We start from the raw sequence: 21,117 nt of genomic DNA on the forward strand, positions 1-21,117 counted from the left end.
GGGGCGGGGCGGGGCGGGGCGGGGCCGGGCGCCGGCGGAGGGACGGCCGAGCGACGGCCGAGCGACGGCCGAGGGACGGCCGGAGGCGCTGCGTCCTCGACAAAGGCGTCGCGCCGCGCCGTCTCCGGACCGCCGCGGCGGAGGGGCGGGGCCCGGCGCTCCTCTCCCGCCCGCCGAGGACCGCGGCGGCCGCGCGGCCCGGCTCAGCGGCCCGCAGCCCCGGGCGCCCGCGCCGCGCCCTCCCTGCAGTCTCGTCCACTCGCTGGCGGGCCCGCAGGCCTACCGAGGGGGACGGCCCCGCGGGCAACGCCGAGGCCGGCACCGACGAGCAAGGCTCCGGCCGCCGCGGCCCCGCCCCTTTGTGACGCCGCGTACCAATCGCTCGCCGGCGCTCACGTCGCCGTCCAATCAGCGGGGGGGCGGGCGGGGCCTGGCCGCCGGAGCTGCCCGTGCGTTCGGGGCGGGTGGCAGTTAGCAGGGCCCGGATGTCGGCCCTTTCTGACTGACTAGGCCCCTGCCTGGCGCCCTGTTGGGCAGGCGGGAGACTTGCCGCGCGCCCCGGTCGGAGCGGCCGCATCGGCCTCTGGCCCGAGGGTGTGGACTGCACCTTAGAGCCCCCGCCCCCTGCGTGCCGGAGCGAGGAGGGTACCGTGCAGCCGCCCTCCAGCGGGTCCATCCGGACCTCCTGCACTCCTAGCGCCTTCAGGGCCGTCCTGTCTGTCTCTAACAGATCCCCATTCCCGTGCTTCGCTGTTCCCTAACGTTCCGGCCTCAACGGTCTCATCCGAAGTATGGGGCTATTGCCGTACTTGGTTGAAAACAAGGGCAAAAGTCAATTGTCTCTGTTGGTCTCCTCCGTTTATTCCTTATCCAATTTACCGATAGGTGTATGCCAGGTGTTAGCGGGAGCACCCTGAGTTGTTAAATCTTAGGCTTGGGTAAACACAGCCACACTTTTTTTCTACTCTAATTCTCAAAGTGAACTCAAGTGTACACGATGACAACATGAACCCTCCAACCTGAAATGGGCCCCCCCACTCCTTTTTCCCTCCATTCCCCACGCATGTTCTACATCCAACCCTTATAAGATTTTCCAACTGAACTGGCCTATTACACTAGGTGGATTACCAAAATGATAATGAACAGTAATCCCACTCCAAATGCAGCAGCAGCATCCTCCTCTTGAATCCGAGAAATAAATCTAAGATGAACCCCAACATCTAATCTCTATCCTTTCTCGTAGGTCTCCCCTGAGACCCCAGCTACCATTTTCCACAATCCAACATTCTGCATACACTGGGGTTTATGATGAGTTTAAAGATCTCCATCTTCAGGCTCTCAACCCTGGTTCCTTCTTAAACTTCAATACTGAATAGACTGGAGCCCCTTAGGGACAGAGATATTATTATCTTTGTAAACCAATTCTAAAATAGTGACTGGGATGGACTGAATCGTACTGAATCAAAAATTTATTTTCAACCTGCCTCCTCACTTCAGTCAGGAAGAACTAAGATCACAGGCTTTGTGGAATCAGGTAGATGAGCTTGTAGCCTTGGATTCCAACACAGAAGCTCTCTTTTATTGGCCAAAATCAGTCTTTCTTATCATCTACCACCATTTTTCAAGTGCTATGTAGTCAACAAGGGTCTTTGTATATTCTCTCTCATCACAATCCTACACAGTTGGTACTGAACACTTGACAAAGTTGACAAGGAAGGAGACAGAAGCTAAGAGAGGTAAAACAATTTGCCTACACTCAAGCCATTCTAGAACCAGATTTAAGTCTAGGTCTCACTACAAAAAGCCAAACTTTGGCTTTTTTTCCAACTATTATACTCTGCTTCCAGATTTTAGCCTCATCTATAAAATAAGGACATTACTATCTAGTAGACTTATGGAGACTGAAAAAAAGAACATGGAAAGTGCCTACCATAGGACCAAGAAGTATAAATTCCTTCCCCTTTTCAAGCCTCTCAAAACAGCAATTTGCATATTTTCTAAATCTAATTTCTCATGAAATTCCTTGGATCAATCCTAATGATGGATCAGTTGTAATCATTCCCAAAGGAAAACAACATGTTTAACAAATGCTTACTGAGTCAGGCACAGGAGCAGGTAATTATAAACACATACAACCTAAGGAACAGAAGGTATAAGCACCCTCTTTTGCCATCAAGTCACTCTCAGAGCAGAGGAGCACACACAGCTGATCTGTGAGAACTGTACAAAATCTCTGATTTGGTATCAGCAATTCCAAGTTCAATCTTAAAAGTGCCCAAGGAAGAAGTTAGTGGTTTCAGGATTGAGGAAACAAACTGAACCTGCCTATAAGACTGTGCCATAGTTACAGTTTGAATAGTTAGCACCAACAGGGCACAGCACAAGAACACATGGACTGGAGGAGGGGTCAGCTATCCATGTGGCTAGTGGCTACCACATTGGACAACATAGTTATAGAATATTCCCATCAGTGCAGAGTTCTATGCAACAGTGCTGCTCTACAGAAGGACATTTCCAACCTCAGCACTTTTCCTTCCATTTATCTGGATTCATTCTGCCTCATTCACAAAATGCAAAGCTCCATATGAATGGAAACAGATGCCTTAGAACAAGGATCAAAAAACTGTTTTCAGACAGAAGGAAGTATTTTAGGCTTTGTAGACCATCCAGTTTCTGTCACAGCTACTGAAATCTGGCATTGTAGGTAGGGTGAAATCAGCCATAGACAATATGTAAATGAATGGGTATGGTTGTGTTCCAATAAAACTTTATTTACAAAAACAGACCAGAGGGCCACAGTTTGCCAAACCTTACATTAATTGACCTATAGAAGCATTTAGAATTCAGTGGAATCCAAGGAAACCTCCTTACCTACTGTAAAGAGTCATGAGAAGTATATAATCTCTCATCCTCTTCCTTTATCACCTCCCTAGGCTCTAAGCTAGGGATGATATCCATGAAAGGAATACTCCTGGTCATCTGTCTAGCATTGCTTCCTCTGGAATTCCTTGCCCATCCATTAAAGGCACACAGAGGTTTCTCCTCCAACATGCCCTAAATCATACTGTGGCTCCATCAGGGCTAATTAAATAAAAATATAGTTTAAAAAAAAAAACATTGTGAAATATTTATTTTTGTTTTGCAGTACTAAGCATGATTAAAACCAAGGCAGAAAAAAATTAAGCATGTTGGGTGAGAAAGAGGTGAGGTTGTTTCAGTATTTGCTTTTTCTAACCCAATTAAGACAATGAGTACGTAAGACAGCATCATTAACTCAAGGATGTAAACTGAAGGGTGAGATGTTGATACCCTGTATGCTCTACTGGCCCCCAAAGGCGTTCAGGGGATCATCAAATATGTCGGACACCTTCTGTTCAGATCTTGGTTCAGGCATTGCCTGTGCAGATCGACTTTTTGCTTTGGTTGTCTTAGCCTGGATACCAGAGGAGAAAATATCATCTTTAAAAAGAAAAAAAAAGAAAAAGATTCACTGATTAGGCAAGAAAATAGGTGCTTTTGAGAGACATCTACATTAAATCACCAAACAGTCAAGTCTGGTAACAGTATGGGACAAGAAAAACACTAAGAGCCAAGCCTCTTAAGATTGTGGTTCTGGCTTTGCTACTAATTAAGTTTTATGATCACATACAAGTCATAGGTTCTCTCTGACCAGTTTTCTTAGCTACACAGGTACGTGTGTACACAAGGACAAGAGAAAAAAGGGAAGGATAACAACACTAATTCTGCCCCTGACTTTACTATCTGTGACATTATACCTACTTCTATGTTCTCTTCCCACTGGATTTTATGATTTTTTTTTATAAATTTATTTTTTATTGGTGTTCAATTTGCCAACATATAGAATAACACCCAGTGCTCATCCCATCAAGTGCCCCCCTCAGTGCCCGTCACCAGTCACCCCCACCCCCTGCCCACCTCCCCTTCCACCCTCCCTAGTTTGTTTCCCAGAGTTACGAGTCTCTCATGTTCTGTCTCCCTTTCTGATATTTCCCACTCATTTTTTCTCCTTTCCCCTTTATTCCCTTTCACTATTATTTATATTCCCCAAATGAATGAGACCATATAATGTTTGTCCTTCTCCGATTGACTTATTTCACTCAGCATAATACCCTCCAGTTCCACTGGATTTTAAAAGGAAAGGGAAATACAAAAAGTAAGGGGAAATCCAACATAGGAGTCACCCCCTTTCAGAATAAATGTACCTATCTGAGGCATGTCAATGCTAAAGATAAAAGTCTTTATGACCATATTCATGTTTGACTCAACGGACTCTAATGTTTCATGACTCATCCTACTCACCTGTAATGTTACTGCTAGGATTCTATCCTACATTTTAGCATGTGTACATAAAGATATGTATACACAAATGTTAAAGACCATGGTGTTAATTTTAATAAAGAAAACTTGGTCACAATCTAAATAACCTTCAATATGCCACTGGCTGAATACAAAGGAATACTATTCAACCACCAAAAACAAGGAAGTACCTAGATCTCTATGTACTGACATAAGAAGACATTAAGTGACTAAAAGGAACAGCAGAACAGGGAAAATATATTCCTTTTTTGGAAAAAATAAGTATATATTTCTATGTATATGAAGCTCTACGAACACCACCATGGCTGAAAGAATACACATCAAACTCTCAATAACGTTTACTTCTAGGGATTGTTTTTCACAGTTTATACTTCCCAAATAGTAATAACCTATTACAACAGCTATGCGTTATTTTTGTTGAATTAAAAACAAAACAAAATGAGGTCTCTTCTGCATCCCCTGTGGTGGGAAGCAGGTGGAGATAAAGCACATAGCTTACTCCTGGAATAGCCCCCATGTGGCACTGCAGCAGCTGCTTTCTCCCAGTTAACCCCAAAGCCTAGGCCTGGGAGGGGGGAGTAGAGGGGGAAGGGAGGGAGGAGAAAGTGTTTTTGGCCTCAGCTCAAGTCCCATCCACTGACATCCACAAGACATAACATTTAACATTTAAGATCAGGCATTCGGCTGGCCCATTAATAAAGCAGATGTTATACCCAGGGGAAAAATGACCATGTTTATAAATACACAGGATCTCTGATGAGACAGTAAGTCTGAGTTATAATCTGCTTTCATATATAATCCTGCTCTCCTCCTGCACTCCCTCTGCGTTCTCTGAACTACTGACACTCATTCTTCAGTCAGAATGGACTCAAATGACTGCACCCCACCTGAGGCAGCCACCTCAGCCTACTGGAGCCTGTAGGCCAGTTTCTGATCTTCCCTTCAGAAGAGGAGAATGTTCGGAGTTATCACAGATGATTGGTAGGGGGTGTCAATACAAAAATACAAGTTAAATTATACTTAAAGGTCAAATTCTAAAATACAAGTTAGATTATATTCATTTTTTTATTTTTATAAATTTATTTTTTATTGGTGTTCAATTTGCCAACCTATAGAATAACACCCAGTGCTCACCCCATCAAGTGCCCCCCATCAGTGCCCGTCACCCAGTTACCCCCACCCCCCGCCCACCTCCCCTTCCACCACCCCTAGTTCGTTTCCCAGAGTTAGGAGTCTTTCATGTTCTGTCTCCCTTTCTGATATTTCCCACTCATTTTTTCTCCTTTCCCCTTTATTCCCTTTCACTATTATTTATATTCCCCACATGAATGAGACCATATAATGTTTGTCTTTCTCTGATTGACTTATTTCACTCAGCATAATACCCTCCAGTTCCATCCACGTCACTAAATTATATTTAAAGGTCAAATTCTGGGCTCTTTCAAATTCCTTGATGACCATCAGAGCAAAAAAACTTGTCTCACCAAAATAACCAGTCCATTTACTCATCCATCCTCAGCCTAACTCAGAATTACATAGAAAGCCAAAGGCAACCCACCAGGAAGCATTTTTCAGGAAAGGGCCAAAACAAAGCTGGCCAGAGAAATCATAGTCACTGAATGGTAATCACTCTCTGTGCCATACATAGAAAGTCAAACTTACCCATATCATCATCAAATATAGACTTAGCTTCCACTTTCTTTTTGGACTTTCCTTTTGGTTTTACAGTTAGGTCAGCAAAGATATCAATTTTATCATCAAATAGGTTGGATTCAAATGTTCTTTCCTTGTCTCTTATTTTCTGTGAAGGTTTAATTGCTTCTGTAGCAAATATATCATCCTTGTTGAGCAAAAAAAAAGTAAAACAATTTTAAACCAAGTTGTAGAAATGCAAACTGCCACCATACCCTGGGACAGCCACGTGACCTGCTCTCCGCCTGCAATGCCCTGCTCTGGATCTCTTCCTGGCCCAGTCCTTGTCTTTCTTCTGGTCCCAGCTCAAGTACCAGCTCTGCAGAGAGGTTTTCTCTACCAGTCCTAGATGCAGTGTCTCCCACCCCCTCCATCACTCTGTCCCACTGCCCTGAGGCGTTTTCTTTACGGTACTTAAACATTATCTGAAAACAAGTGATTTATCTGTTGCCCCATCTGTATCCAATTCCCCTAACATACTGGTCCTAGTTCACTTTGGGCCTCCAGTACCAGATGCTCAAGAAACATATGCTCAAAGAATGGCAATGAAGGCCTTCCTGCCTGCACTAAGTTGTCAGTTCCAGCCAGGGACTCTTTCCCCAAGAACCAGAGGCTGAACACTTAAGCTGTACTGGTGGGGCTTTGTGTATGTCACAGAGTGACATGCCAAGGAAACAGACTACAACCACATGCTGATAAAAATTATAAAAATCAAGATTTTTATCAGTAATTATGGCCAGCCAAGAAACACCCCACCATGAAACAAAACAAAAAACTACTTCTGAGTAAATTTCAAAATAACTAATAAAAGAACCTAATTATAAGTACTACACAAGTAGATAACAAGCAGCAATGAAACAAACTTACTATAGTGTATGGCTCAAATATACCAATTCGGTATTTGTCTTAACAAAGAACCAGGCCCAAAAAAGTACCACTATGTCCTATTACCTCAAAAATATCTTGTGCTTTTGAGAGGACATCCTGTTGACTGTTGGATTTTGACTCATTCTTCTTGCCTTTCTGATTTGTAAAGAGATCATCTTCCTCTTCCAGGAGGGGAAAAGGATTCGTTTTCTTTGCTGGTTTTGGTTTAATAGACTGGAACAGGTCATCATCACTGCCTGCCTCATCTAAGGCAGGAAACATGAGGCTTTTTTCTTTACTTCCCCCTGGTGTGTTGGCCAGGCTCTCTGCTGCCTTTGCCTTGGCTTTTCTTCTCCCCGTAGACTGAGATCCAGTATCCTTGGAGAAGATATCTCCAGAATCAAAAAGGTCATCCTCAAGAGGCTGACCCAGAGATTTTGCAAAGGGGCTTCTGTCCACTACAGACAAAGGACCACCTGCCCAAGTTGGAGTGGCAATTGCCTCAGAGATGTCTTGTCTGCCAGCTGCCCTGGGCTGTGGCTGAAGATCACCTGGTGAAACGTCGCCATCTGCCAAGTATGCAATGGATCTTCTGGACACACTCACATCTTCAGCCTCACTGGACTCCTGGGCAGCCAATCTCCGAGCCGCACGTGTCTGCGGTCTGCGCTTCCCTCTCACTTTGACGCGGCTCTGTAATAGCAAAAAAACACGTATTGATCTAATGATTAGAAAGAAAAAAAAAGTGTTCAAAGCTAACATAGCAAATAATCAGTGACTCAAAATATTTTAAGGCTGTCTGGTCTATCTCAATCAAGATATTATATAAGACAGAGAAGAGATTATTTCCTAAAGATTTCCAAAGACATATGGTAGCTGCTCCAAGACTGCATTACTCTTAATCTTTTAATATTCCCCATTTTTGATTCTTTGGAGGGCAATATCTGTTCAATTTCATACAAAAGGCTTCATCTGCTGCTGGAACCCTGCAAAGTAGGCATGTTGGTACTCTTGTGTTCCACAACCTCCTTAGCCTTTACTCTGTCCTCAGTTTATGTATGGGTACCTTTCAAAACAAAAAATCAGGGAATTCTAGTGCTAATCTTTGCCAGAGACTAGCCTAAAATCAGGCTCCAAGACCAGGAAGATGAAAGACAATAAAGAAAGAGAAGTAATCTAAAGGGCTCTTTTCTTCAAGCCAACAAACTCTAAATTCAAATGCTAAATATTTCACATAAAAAATATGGCTTAGAAAGCAGACTTTTAATATAATCACAAAATATGAGTTACTTATTAGTAATAAAGCAGTATTTGTGATATTTTCCAAAACACACAATCAAGAGTTTTAAGAAGGTACAAGCTACCTTGGCCAAAGTACTTGGCTGTGTGTGCTTATTTCAAAGAAATTTCACAAATAATTTTAATAAGTAGCCAAGGTATTTACCCTCCCCACCTCACCAAAGGCTAACAAAAAAAAAAAAAAAAAAAAAACAGAACAAAAAGAAGGATATTTTATTTTTCATTAAGAAGATAGGTTTGGAAGTAGTTAAAATGAATGTATTTGCCAGCGTTATCCTAGGTAGGTTGCTTACTCAGAGATCAGCTAAGATTTTCTAGAGAAGGGAGACTGCACAGAAAAGAGAACCAACTAAAATGAAAGCAAAACCTCAGAGTTCAGTCCATCCAGCAGTCCTGTGGAATGGTGTGACAGATTCATACCAGCCAGGAAGTAACTGCCATTGGGTCTCAGCGGAGGGAGCAGGACAAGGGGGCAGGACAGGAAATATCACAAAAGCAGTAAAGTCTAAGTAAACTGTCAGTGATGAGGAACATTACTGACAGAGGAATCAGCACAAGCTGTTGGCGGCAGAGGGTCGGAGTGTGTATATTCAAGGAATGGTGCATGATATGACGAGTTTAGGCTGATAGTGTGGTTGGTGGGCAAGCTGGAAGCTTTGGTTAGCATGGTTTATAAAAGGCTTTAAAACACCAAACCAAGGAGCTTTAATGTCCTCCGATGGGCAGTAAGGAGGCCAGCAGAGGAGGGAAGCGATCTGCTCTGTGTTAGAAGACCTTTGGATGGCAATGTAGGAGAGCCTAGAGGAACTGGGACTTCACTGTGGCTACTGAGCAGAATACAAATGTAACAAACAGAGGCAGTGGAAGGCAGAATTAGGAAGGTGTAAAGAGGGGTGGAGAGGCTGAAGGAAGGAGGAGCTGCCTCCTTCAAATGGGGAATGGCAGGCAGCCTATGATGTGTAACTGATGGAAGAGGAAGAAATGCACAAGTTATTCTGGACAAAAAAAAAAAAAAAAAAGAGAGAGAAGTAAGCAAAGGTGGTTTCATCACCTTGTTTGCACTGTGTAACGTGTCTGCCTGAGCTGGAAGATCAAAACTCACACCGGCCTCCCCACTACTGGGAAGAGTGGGCATACTTTCCAGACTGTGGATCCTCTCAGGTTCAGAAGAAGGAAAAGCCAATTCTGGCAAAACAGGCTTTATTCCAGAGATCTGGGGAGCCACTGCAGGCAGCAAGGCTGCTGGATTAATCGCTAAATTTGCCTAAAAAAGAAAAATGAAACTTAACTCTGCATGTTTTCTTAAACACAGCAATCTATTATCACTACTTGACACATGACAAGAGACATGGTATATATAATGTATAATACGACAAGAGAAAGAAAAATGCAGGGAGGTCTCCTGATCTAGTCTTAGAATTAAAACAGAGGATGATATACCTGTGCCCACCATTGGGACCAAAGAAAAGATGTTACAGATGCAGCACACAAGAAGCAACAACTAGAGGGTGGGGAAGAGGTAAGAAAATGCCTGGCAGCAGCTGACAAAAGTAAATATCCAAAAAAGTTTATAGATGCCACAAGGCAGGCAATGAAGATTCCAGACATGTTATAATTACTTGTATTTTCCAGATCCGAGGGGATGGCTCTTTGGTTTTAAATGGAGCGGGACCTGGTGAGTCCTGTGTGAAATTACATTCAGTTAAAAATCCATTGGGGAAATAGAAAAGTGTCTCTTGGATTACACTTATGCCCATTAAATTGATGGAGCAAAGCTGTCACTTTCTGTAATTCTATAATGGGAAAGGCATTCAAATCTCTTCTGGGGCCTTGAAACCTTGCACTAACATTACTTCACTTATGCCTCCTCATCCAACGTGTAGGTGGAATGCTGTCAGATCATATATGGAATAAAGGCACACAAAGATCATGAGTTAGATTCATAAGAATCACACTCTATCAGAGCACCAAAACCTAACCAGTTGGAAAAATTACCATGCTGGTTATCCCACACAGCAAATTATCACAAAGCACACAGAAATTCACCCACAACCTAATGCACTGAGGTTCTAGAAGCAAGGGAAGCTGAAACATGGGGCAAGTCATTGGAGATGTGCTATCCCTAATGGTTTGTTTTCATAGCTCAGGTCACTGAACCTCAGGGAGACATCCAGAGACAGCTGTAAGCCAGAACTATATCTCACTCTCCAGTTCTAGCCTGTTTCCAGAACGAGCTCCAGGGAAAAGACTGCTGAGGACAAAGACCTATCAGCAGTAACCTCAGGAGAGGTAGCCAAGAAAATGGGGGAATCAGGGAATGGGACAGAATCTATATTTAATTCTAATGTAATTCTACTCCAATGTAGCCCAAAGGGAGAAATGGGGGAGGGGGCTCTAATGGGAAAAAGATTCTTCACCCTATATTAACTCTATCTTGGAATTGAATTTGAAGGTCGTCCAAAAACAGTAATCATAAGTATAGCTTCATGGAACTGGACTGTAGAGTGAGAAGAAATGAGGCAGCAGGGAGATGTGTTTAAAAAAAAAAAAAAAAAAACACGAGAAGGGCACCTAGCTGGCTCAGTCAAAAGAGCACATGATTCTTGATCTGCAGGTTGTGAGTTCAATCCCCACAATGGGCATAGAGCTTTACTTTAAAAACTATTTTTAATTGTGAAATTTTAAATTTTTTAAAAACTAAAAACACACACACATACCACACAGTAAAGAGAGGTTGTCCTAGTTGCTGTTTCCTCCCTAATCAAGAGAACTCTGAATACTCTTGGGTCTGTGTGATGGAGTCCCTCTGTCTGGGATGCAAACAAGAGCTGAAAGTCCTTAAGCAGTTCTAACCTGAGGTGTTTCCGGTTTCAATGTGCTTTTTTCTTTGATACCCTGAGTGGATTCAGGATGTTTCTGGTTCTTGAAAGAGGATACAGAGTGGTCTTTTTTCACTAACCTCTTCTTTTCTGATATCTTCAAAAGAAAAAGAATACCAAACACCTGTTATGTAGCTTAGAAATTTTAAAGAAAAGTCATAACTCATAAAAATAATCTGGCTTGAGTTTTGAGTCATTTCTCAAATGAGCGTTGAACTAATATGAAGGCAGCATTTTCAAAAATGGCATTCTAAAGACTGACCTTCTCAGGAGTCTTCACTATGCTAAACAGAAAACAGAGAGTACCTAACAAATCTACTGGAGTGGGGGAAAAAATAACACAAACAGGCTAATACTCAGATTTAAGGCTGTGCACCTGAAAGGCACAAATACCTAGTCACCATGTTGCATGCATGGGTCTTTCAATAAACAACTTAAAAATCAAACAAATCTGGGGGCTTCTGGAGGCTGTCGGCTATGTCTGACTCTTAATGTTGGCTCACTCTATGTTAGGCTCCTTGTTAAGCATGGAGCCTGCTTAAGATTCTCCCTCTCCTTTTACCTCTGCCCCTCCCCTCTGTGCACTCGCTCTCTCTCAAAAAAAAAAAAAAAAAAAAAAAAAAGTCTTAAACAAACAGGACACCTGGCTGGCTCAGTGGTTGAGCGTCTGCCTTCTGCTCATGTCATGATTGGGCTCCCTGCACAGACCCTGCCTCTCCCTCTGCCTGTGTCTCTGCCTTTCTCTCTGTGTGAAGAAATAAATTTTTTTAAAAAACCTGTAACACAGTAAGAGCCTAGGCTGGTTAATGCTCTCATGTTAGTTAGGGAATACAAGATGGGGACACAATACACACTTCATCAGCACACCATTTGCCATTCCTTTACTAGTAAGCACCACAATTCTCTGTGTATTTTCCTTACTCTTTTTTTTTTTAAGATTTTATTTATTTATTTGAGAGAGAGAGAGAGAATGTGTGTAGGGCAGGAAGCAGGGAGAGGGGTACGGGGAAAGGGCAGAGGGAGAGAGAGAAACAGATTCCCCTCTGAGCAGGGAGCCCAAGCAGGGGATCATAACCAGAGCTAAAGGCAGATGCTTAACTGACTAAGCCAACCAAGCAGTCCTGTATTTTCCTTACTCTTTTAACTAGATGTTAATTTCCTTCCCAGATGCCTTCCCCCATACCCCAATATTGAAAACAAAAGGCTGGTACCAAAGGCTGTGACTTGGCAGGGCTGAAAAGATCATCATCTTCATCATCCCCAAACAGGCTCCCAACACTTGGCTCTAATAACTGGAATAGACAAAACTTAAATTCAATATCCAAAACAAAAGCCAATTAAAAAGAGAACTAGGTGAGCTGCTGACATAACATCTAATACGATAACAAAGTCATGATGTGAAAAACGTTTTGAAACTGACCCTGGTTTTCTTGGTGCCGGAAAAAAGGTCAACATCTGGGTCATTGTCCTTCTGGAGCTTGTGACTGAAAAGGAGCTCTTCATCCTGAAAGACGCCTGTGCTCTTTGGGCGAGCACCAGGATCAGGACTCTGGAAAAAAAGGAGGGAAGTTCTAAAGATTTACCCAAGGAAATCACTGGCTTCTTTCTTTCAGAATGCTTTCAAGGTTCATCCATGTTGTAGCATATATGAGTAACTCATTCTTTTTATTGTCAAATAATATTCCAGTACATTGTTTACCCATTCATCAGTTAATGGACTCAGCTCCTTCCATCCTTCCATCTTTTGAGTATAATAAATAATGCGGTTGAGAAGATTACATTCTAGTTTGTGTGAATAAATATATGTTTTCATTACTCTTGGATATAAACCTAGGGGTGGAACTGCTAGGGCTTGGTGATGACTCATGTTTAACAATTTCAGGAACTATTCAATTGTTTTCTGAAGCAGCTACCCAAATTTACATTCCCAACAGTCACGCAAGGAGGGTTCCAGTTTCCCTACACCACCACCACTAGGCTATTACAGAAAAAGTCAACAAGTGTTGGTGAAGATGTAGAGAAACTAAAGCTCTCAATTCTTCATTTAACTCACATGACAGAACTGACACAGTAAGATTCTTTTATCCTTTCAAAAACCTGAAGCTAACTTCATTGCTTTTTGCTTACCTTTCCTACTTCTTTCTTTGGAGCTTGGATGCTGTTTTGATCCTCTGTTTTATTCTCTTCCTCATCAAATAAACTAAGAACAGTTTTGGTTCTACTTTTGGTTCCTTTGTCCAAAGGAGATGATGAAGAAAATAAATCAGAATGCCTGACTACTTCTTGAGTAGATACAATCAAAGGTCCTCCCTGAAAATGGAAACAACAAAAAAATAAGTGACATCCAGAAATACAAATTACACTGTGGGGCTTCCCAAACTCCTCGTTAATTTAGTAACTGTGAAAAGGACGACATAGAAACTCAAAGTAGAGAATGGCACACAATGTTTCAAGTAAAAACAAAATATTTCTATTGCTATAGCTCCAAGGAGCCAGGAAAAATATATGTGATAGTCTTCACATAGGCCCTGAAAAAGAGATTAAATGTAAATAGTGGAACACACAGAGATCAAGAAAAGTCAGAAAAAAAGAAAAAGTATACAGATACTGAAGGCCATAACTGACCCCAGGAGCAGCCAGCAGCCACAGGCTCCTGCAGATGACAGACCACCCTGGAGAGGACAGCAAACATTTTAGAACAGAGAGAAATTTCCCTTTAATCTCTAATTAAGAGCCAACAACATCAACGAAATGTAAAAGAATAGGAAATTAAGATCTTCTTAAAACAGTCCTTTTAATTCAAGGACAGGTGGAAGGAGATGAGAACCAGGGGTAGCAGAAACGCTACAAAGAGAGCAAGTCAGAAAGAGTAGACATTGAGAGAGAAGGGATCATAGGGGAAAGGAGAGAAAATGAGTGAAAATATCAGTGAGGGTGACAGAACATGAGAGACACCTAACTCTGGGAAATGAACAAGGGGTAGTGGAAGAGTGACTGGGTGACGGGCACTGGGGGGGCGGGCACTTGGCAGGATGAGCACTGGGGGTTATACTGTATGTTGGCAAATTGAACTCCAATTAAAAAAATATACGAAAAGAGAAAGAGAGAGAGAGAGAAACCTAAATGAAAAACAAGATGTGGAAGAACACCCTGGTGAGACATGGACAAGAGATGACTAAAAGTGTAAAATGGGAGAGATGCACATCGCTGGGGGCACATATGCCTAGAAAGGAGACTGAACAGCATGAACAAGGTTGAAGACTTCCCTCAATAGTGACATCAGATCTTCTTCTTCACGTTTTTCAGTGTCTTCAAATTTTTCAATTAAGCACTTATTTTCTATGGAAGAAAAAGGTGTGTGTATTTGTGTGTGTGTGTGTGTGTGTGTGTGTGTGTGTGTGTGTGTTTCACAAGACACAAGAAACAAACATATCAGAATATACAGGCCAAAAAAATGTCTACCTTTTCTGACTCCTCAACCACAGGAGTGCTCCCCAATTCTGACGATTCTACGGCACCCTCAACCTTCTTATCCACAGGTTTCACTCCAAATGGTGCCCCCTTCTCTTCTTCATTGCTGAACAGCAAAGAAGGCACCTCAGGGCCAGTCTCCTTTTTCTACCAAAAGAAGAGCAGATGACATTCTTAAAAACACAAGTGTGCCTGACTAGCATGGCAATGTATGGAACAAGGCGGAACCACAGTCCTCTTGAGTTAGTGAAATATGGGAGGCGAGCAAGTGGGGGACACGGAAGGGGGGGCCCAAAGAGGGAGCAGGAATAAACGCCACCACCTCAGACTTACAGACACAGCACTTTACGACTTCTGCCACTACAACACCTGCACCTGTCTCTGTACATGTTCACTTCACAGATACTGCCATTACTTAGACCCTTACCTCCGTCATCCAGACAACTACTAGTCTCTCCCCTCTGCCTCCCTCCTCTCACTTTTCAGCTCAGTGATGTCAGCCAGAGCTGCCTTGCTAAAATAAAATACCCACCAGATGACTTCCGCTCTCACCCCACACCTGCACTGTTTGCATTAAGCAAATGCTATGCATTAAAATCAACTGACAATTCATTTTCTCCCTTTACTCATCTGCATCTTATCCATCCTCATTATTTCTCAAACCTACTGTAAACTTTCACACTTCCTTGTTTGTTCCTGTCTGTAGAAGCAAATCCTCCTCATCTTTCGAGCATGGTCCAGCTCAAGGTCACCCAAAAAGGTTCCCCTGTCCTCTTCAGCAAGTACCAGTTGCTACATTGATAAAATTCTTTTTTCCCCTACCTAGCCTTTCTTCACTTGCTCCCTAATTTACATTACTAGCTATCTGTTTGTCCATTCTCTTGAAAGGATCATATATTCCCACAGCCAACCACAGTGCTTTATACCAAACAGGTAGCCAAAGCAAGTTTGCAAGCACTTTGCCCCATCTCTCATCTGCTCCTTACATGGGAGGCAGGGATTTCAGAGATTAGAAAAACTGAGGTTATGTGTCTTGTCTAGAGTTATCAGCATCCTTGGAGCAAATGATTAATCAAAACATCTTGAGAAAAAACTGTAACTCTTATCATACCAACTAGACTAGATGTTATGAGGAAGTAAGCTCTGGAGCAATATCTGAATCAAGTTAGGAAGACAAATTTGTGAAATCAAGATTCCTACTAAGTACGAGGGAAAAAATTACAAATGAAGTAAAAAGTAGGGTAAGATGTCTAGTTATTGTTAGGACAAGGTCCCTTAAAATGCATAATCATTTGAAGCTTAAATAAAAGACTGGAAATCCAAAAAACAGTTTCAGAAGTGATAAGGCAATCACTGAAGTGATTAAAAGAAAAAATTTTTGTGGAATGTGCTGGTCTCACTGCAAACTACATGTAACATCAATGCAAGCTGGTTAGGGTGAAAAAGGAAACTTAAACATGGTCCCTTAAACCAAAGAAAATGCCACCCAAACTATTGGTTGTAAATGTTTCTAATAATAAGCTGACTTTATCATGAAATTAATTTCACTGGTAGGTTTATAACTTAGTCACATCACACTTTAAAATAGTCTAGGATATCAAAAACAAAAAATATCTTGTATACTGTTGTCTAAAGGTATTTACACAAATGGTAAAATTCTGTGTGCAGTTTGTTCAGCTACTTAAGATGTAGATCTTTGATCTTTTGTCTCATTTAACATCCATAATTACTATAGGCAGAAGCTGTTTTCCATTTCAGGAACCTTTAAAATTTATTAAATTATTGTTCAGTTATCCAGGGTAGAAGTTATTATTTATTTATGATCTAAAAAGAAAAACCACTCAGATCTCCTGACTGTTTTAACCATGGAGCCACTTGATTTTTTTTTTTTTTCCACTTGACGTCTTTTTTAGAGAGATCTAAATATGAGTGATTCGGGAAAAGATTATGAGCACCTCAGAAGCAGCAGTAGGGAAGGCAGCATACTCCTCCCAATGCTGAAAGCTTCTGGTATAAGCCATGCAAACCCACTTACTGGGAATGTGGTGGGGAAAAAAAAAGTCTGACATGTGCCTGGTCTGGGAAGCTTTCACAGGACAAGTTAACATTTGTACTATGTCTGAAAACATGAAGACTATTTCCAGATCAGAAAGACAACAACGTCCTCTGGAGTACTGTGGGACAGGATGAGTCACCTAGATCCCATGGTGAGTGAGGCTGGAAAAGAGGAGTCCAGTTTGAACGAGATTACCGTACCAGTGGCACAGTAGGCTCAACTAAGGCATTTGTGACAAGGACAAGATAGGACCAGGTTCCCTTTAGAAACAGAACCAGGACAACAGCAAGGAGAGCAGATCAAAGGAAGGAGCATTCGCAGAGAGGCCAGATAAAAAATTATCTCAATAATCAAGGCTAAAAATGACAAGGCAGTAGGGATGGGAAGAAACATCTCTAATAATCTAGCAGGAAATACTGACGATTACTCCATCTAAGGTGAAGTCAGTCCTGGTACAGTTACAGGGAATACCAAGAATGGCGAAAAAGAACAAACTGAAACTCATGGAAATGAAACACATGCTACAGAACAAGAAAAAAGATGCATAAAAACATATAACATGATCTCATTTAAATGATAGTATACAGACACAGGGCGCATGGAAGCAGGCCTAAACAGCTGACAACATAGTGTTACTGGTGATTCCTCTGGGAAGAACATAAGGACTTCATATTCTCTATGCACTTTCTAATCTTTTTAAAGAAGGCACCCATATATTACTGCATAATTTAAAGTAAACTCTAAACAAAAAATATATAGGAAGTATGGAAGAACCATGGATCAGCTTCTAGAAAACAGGAAATCCCAGGCTCCTCTAGAGCCATCCCTCTCTTTCACTATACCTGTACAGGTATCAGGGACTTGGTCACCCCTCACCATGATGGAAGGAGGATCTCCCACATCAAGCATCAGTGGAGGAGCTGCCATATGGCTGCTCCCATATGGGAGGAATCCCAGGGGCTCATCCCTTCTTCTCTGTCTCGTATGTCTTTTTGCCTCTATTAGATGCCAAATTCAAATGGCCTGAAGCTAAGCTGAAGGCCTGACAACAGGCTGTGAGTTGGCCTTTTAGGCTAACTCAGGTCAGATAACGGATGTCTCTGTGGGGTCTAGCCTAAAAAGTTCTACATTTCCCTTCGGGGCTATCAGCAACTACCAGCTGGCAATAAAGTATCAAGCTACCAGCTTGGCCTTACTTTGTTCTATGTGCACACACACATATGCCCACTAAGGGGAGGATTTGGCAAGGGATGAATGACAGGCCAGAGCAGGATTCTAGTATGCTTGGGTTCCCTGGACAAATATCATAATCCCATCTGCCTTTCATTCTTTAATACTCCTTTTTGATATAACTAACATCAAAATTGGCTAAATATTTTGGCTTAGGTGATTGTGGTAGTGATGTCATTTAGATGTAATCACTGGAATCATTTACACCAGAAAGCCATTGATTGGTCTTTTTTTTAAATCACATCCTTTAATTTTTAGAAAATTTAACTATGGTAAAAAACATAAAATTTACCATCTTAACTATGGACAGAGTTACATAGTGTTAAGAATATTCATATTGTTATAAAACCAATCTCCAGAATTTTTCCATCTTGTAAAACTGAAACTCTGTATTCATTAAAAGACTCCCCATTTCTCTCTCCCCCTGACCCCTGGCAACCATGATTCTACTCTCAGTTTGTATCAAGTTGATTCCTCCAGGCACCTCATGTTAAGTAGAATCCTATACTATCTGCCCTCTTCTGACTGGCTTATTTCACTCAATGTGAAGTCTTCCAGGTCCATCCATGTTGTAGCATGTGTTGTAACATGTGTAGAATTTCCTTCCCTTTTACTGACTGGCTACTCACATAAACCAGGACCAAAGTATTAGTACTTAAAACGTGCTCCTAAAAGGAATAACATGTGCCTTACAGACCTGATCTAATGTTAGTACAATTCCATGCTGCCATCGCTGAGCCTGGCAACCTCCACTGGAACTGTAGCAGCAGTCTCCCCTAAGACTCTAGAGACCTACTCCTGATGCTAATAGGATACATGACATGGAGGAATCCTTTCCTCCACACTTTGTACTTGTGCTTCATCTGTAAAATACCACTAACCAGAAGATCTCTAAAACTAGACAAATGGGTTTTTCCATTGACTCAGCCTCCAAGGTCAGGTTTTAAGAGCTGATTCAGGGAAGTATCACTATGCATGTAACATCACCTCAAGGATATTTCCTGGGCTTAGAAGCTTAAGAATACCGTTGTAGGAGGAACAGATGCAGGAGAGCCAAAGAGAGAGCTTCCGCTATCAGCGTCGTCTTCAAAGAGAAGTGACACTCTCTGGGTCTTCTTTTGGCTATACAATCAAACAAAAGATCAAATTAAAGGCAAACGTGACTTAAAAATATATACAATATTCCCTCTAGGCTATACTTCAAAGAACCCACCTACCACCAAACAGCCAAGCCATCTGCTGACCTTATATAGTTAAAAGCAAACCAGAAAAACCTTTGAAATAGGTGCAATTTGTGCCAAGCAAATCATCAGCCTTTGTCCCTCCATCCTCATATAGGAGAGTTTGGGGGCCTTCTCATCTTGTTCCTTTGACTCACTGTAGGTGCACTATGTTAGCTTTGCGAAGGATTTAAAAGCATGTTTTGGGATGCTTGGAGGAGAGGTGGGTTTGGAGTAAAAATCCTATAAAGATCTGAGTTGGGCAGCCCCGGTGGCGCAGCGGTTTAGCGCCGCCTGCAGCCCAGGGTGTGATCCTGGAGACCCGGGATCGAGTCCCACGTCAGGCTCTCTGTCTGGTGCCTGCTTCTCCCTCTGCCTGTGTCTCTGCCTCTCTCTCTCTCTCTGTCTCTATGAATAAATAAAATAAAATCTTTAAAAAAAAAAAAAAAAAGATCTGAGTTACTACATTTTTATAGCAACTGTTAGTATCTAGAATTCTCCAAAAAGTACAGAAACTAAGGATCTCTAACATTTGTTTTCAATAAAGAATATACTGGGGGGTGCCTGGCTGGCTAAGTTGATAGAGAATGCAACTCTTGATCCCAGGGTCATGAGTTCAAGCCCCATGTTGCATGTAGAGCCAACTCGGGGGGGAAAAAAAAACACAAAAAACAGTGTGAAGTTAAAATATAAAGAGAGAGAGAATATACTAGGTGCTTTCCCACAGGTCTCCTCATCACTTTCCTCTAGCCTATCTTCACCTGCCTCCTCACCTAGGATTCTGCCCTGGCCCCTGCAGAGAAGGTGGCCAATAAACATCTGCTAGAGCAAATACTGATCAGGACTTTTAAGGGACAGGAATATGAAAGTGGAGAGCCACGTGGAGGTTTAGCACCACACATGGGGAAGCCAGAACAGAAAGCGTTCTAACTACTGAAAGGTCAAGTTCCAGTTTTTACTATATGATAAGGAGTCATCCAAGTAGCACACTACAGAATTACCAAAGTAACAAAAACTTTAAATTCAATCTTAGCTAGGTAAAAATCAGAGTAACACGTCATTTCAATAAATTGTTCACCATATATAACTACTTACATTAGAACATAATACATACACAAGTATATGTATCATAATCTTTTCGTAAAATTAATTACTAGCAAGACACAATATATGTAGCTTATTCATTAGTTTAAAACTGACTCCTGCTTATCTCTTAAAAAAAAAAAGAAAAGAAAACCAAACCTAAGGATCACAGACTAGAGAACTGACCAAATGGTTGAGTGTACTTAATTAGACATATACAATTAAGAATGGTTATACATTAAGACTATACCTTAAAAAATAAATAAAAAATAAAAAATAAATTTTTTAAAGACTATACCTTAAAGAAGTTATAAAAGCAAAAAGGCAATTTGTAATGACATAGTAAGGTGGTATCTAATACGCCTTTATGCATATATACCTAATTAAAATTTACACAAATTATAGAGTCCCAAGGTGGCTCAGTTGGTTAAGCATCTGTCTTCAGCTCAGGTCATGATTTCAGGGTCCTGGAATCAAGTCCTATGTCAGACTCCCCACTCAGTGGGGAGTCTATGTCTCCCTCTCTCTCTGCCCCTCCTCCTTGCCAGTGTGCTCTCTCTCAAATAAATAAAATTTTAAAAAAATTTTAATAAAATTTCTACAAATTATAACCAAAATACTTGACTACCAAGTGATGAGTAACCATAAGGAACTAACAACTCTCTGATTCTAACTCTCTGTAAGTCCCTCGACTTCCCCTGGAGCTTTCCAGCGCTGCCCGGTCAGGGAAATACAAATCAAAACCACAATGAGATACCACCTCACACCAGTGAGAATGGGGAAAATTAACAAGACAGCAAACCACAAATGTTGAAGAGGATGTGGAGAAAGGAGAACCCTCTTGCACTGTTGGTGGGAATGTGAACTGGTGCAGCCACTCTGGAAAACTGTGTGGAGGTTCCTCAAAGAGTTAAAAACAGAACTGCCCTACAACCCAGCAATTGCACTGCTGGGGATTTACCCCAAAGATACAGATGTAGTG

The 21,117-nt window shown here is 41.8% G+C and overlaps 1 protein-coding gene across 19 annotated transcripts in view; it reads right to left on the reverse strand.

Annotated features, from left to right (window-relative positions):
- Positions 1-2,750: 2,750 nt before the first annotated feature.
- WASHC2A (WASH complex subunit 2A) overlaps positions 2,751-21,117 on the reverse strand; it is a 55,307-nt gene continuing 36,940 nt past the window's right edge. For 9 of the 19 annotated variants that reach the window (XM_072806290.1, XM_072806289.1, XM_072806293.1 and 6 more), the window contains 11 exons: positions 18,858-18,954; positions 14,538-14,693; positions 13,203-13,385; positions 12,496-12,624; positions 12,287-12,367; positions 11,050-11,172; positions 9,816-9,878; positions 9,248-9,460; positions 6,982-7,590; positions 6,001-6,178; positions 2,751-3,459 (listed from right to left, as the gene is read on the reverse strand). In XM_072806290.1, coding sequence (XP_072662391.1) covers positions 3,320-3,459; positions 6,001-6,178; positions 6,982-7,590; positions 9,248-9,460; positions 9,816-9,878; positions 11,050-11,172; positions 12,287-12,367; positions 12,496-12,624; positions 13,203-13,385; positions 14,538-14,693; positions 18,858-18,954 — 1,972 coding nt within the window. In that variant the 3' untranslated portion in view covers positions 2,751-3,319. The remainder of the gene's footprint in view (positions 3,460-6,000; positions 6,179-6,981; positions 7,591-9,247; positions 9,461-9,815; positions 9,879-11,049; positions 11,173-12,286; positions 12,368-12,495; positions 12,625-13,202; positions 13,386-14,537; positions 14,694-18,857; positions 18,955-21,117) is intronic. The other 10 variants (XM_072806304.1, XM_072806298.1, XM_072806292.1 and 7 more) reach the window with 5 other exon arrangements.

This window comes from Canis lupus, chromosome 29 (assembly GCF_048164855.1).
Source record: "Canis lupus baileyi chromosome 29, mCanLup2.hap1, whole genome shotgun sequence".
In the NCBI taxonomy this organism is placed as follows: domain Eukaryota; kingdom Metazoa; phylum Chordata; class Mammalia; order Carnivora; family Canidae; genus Canis; species Canis lupus.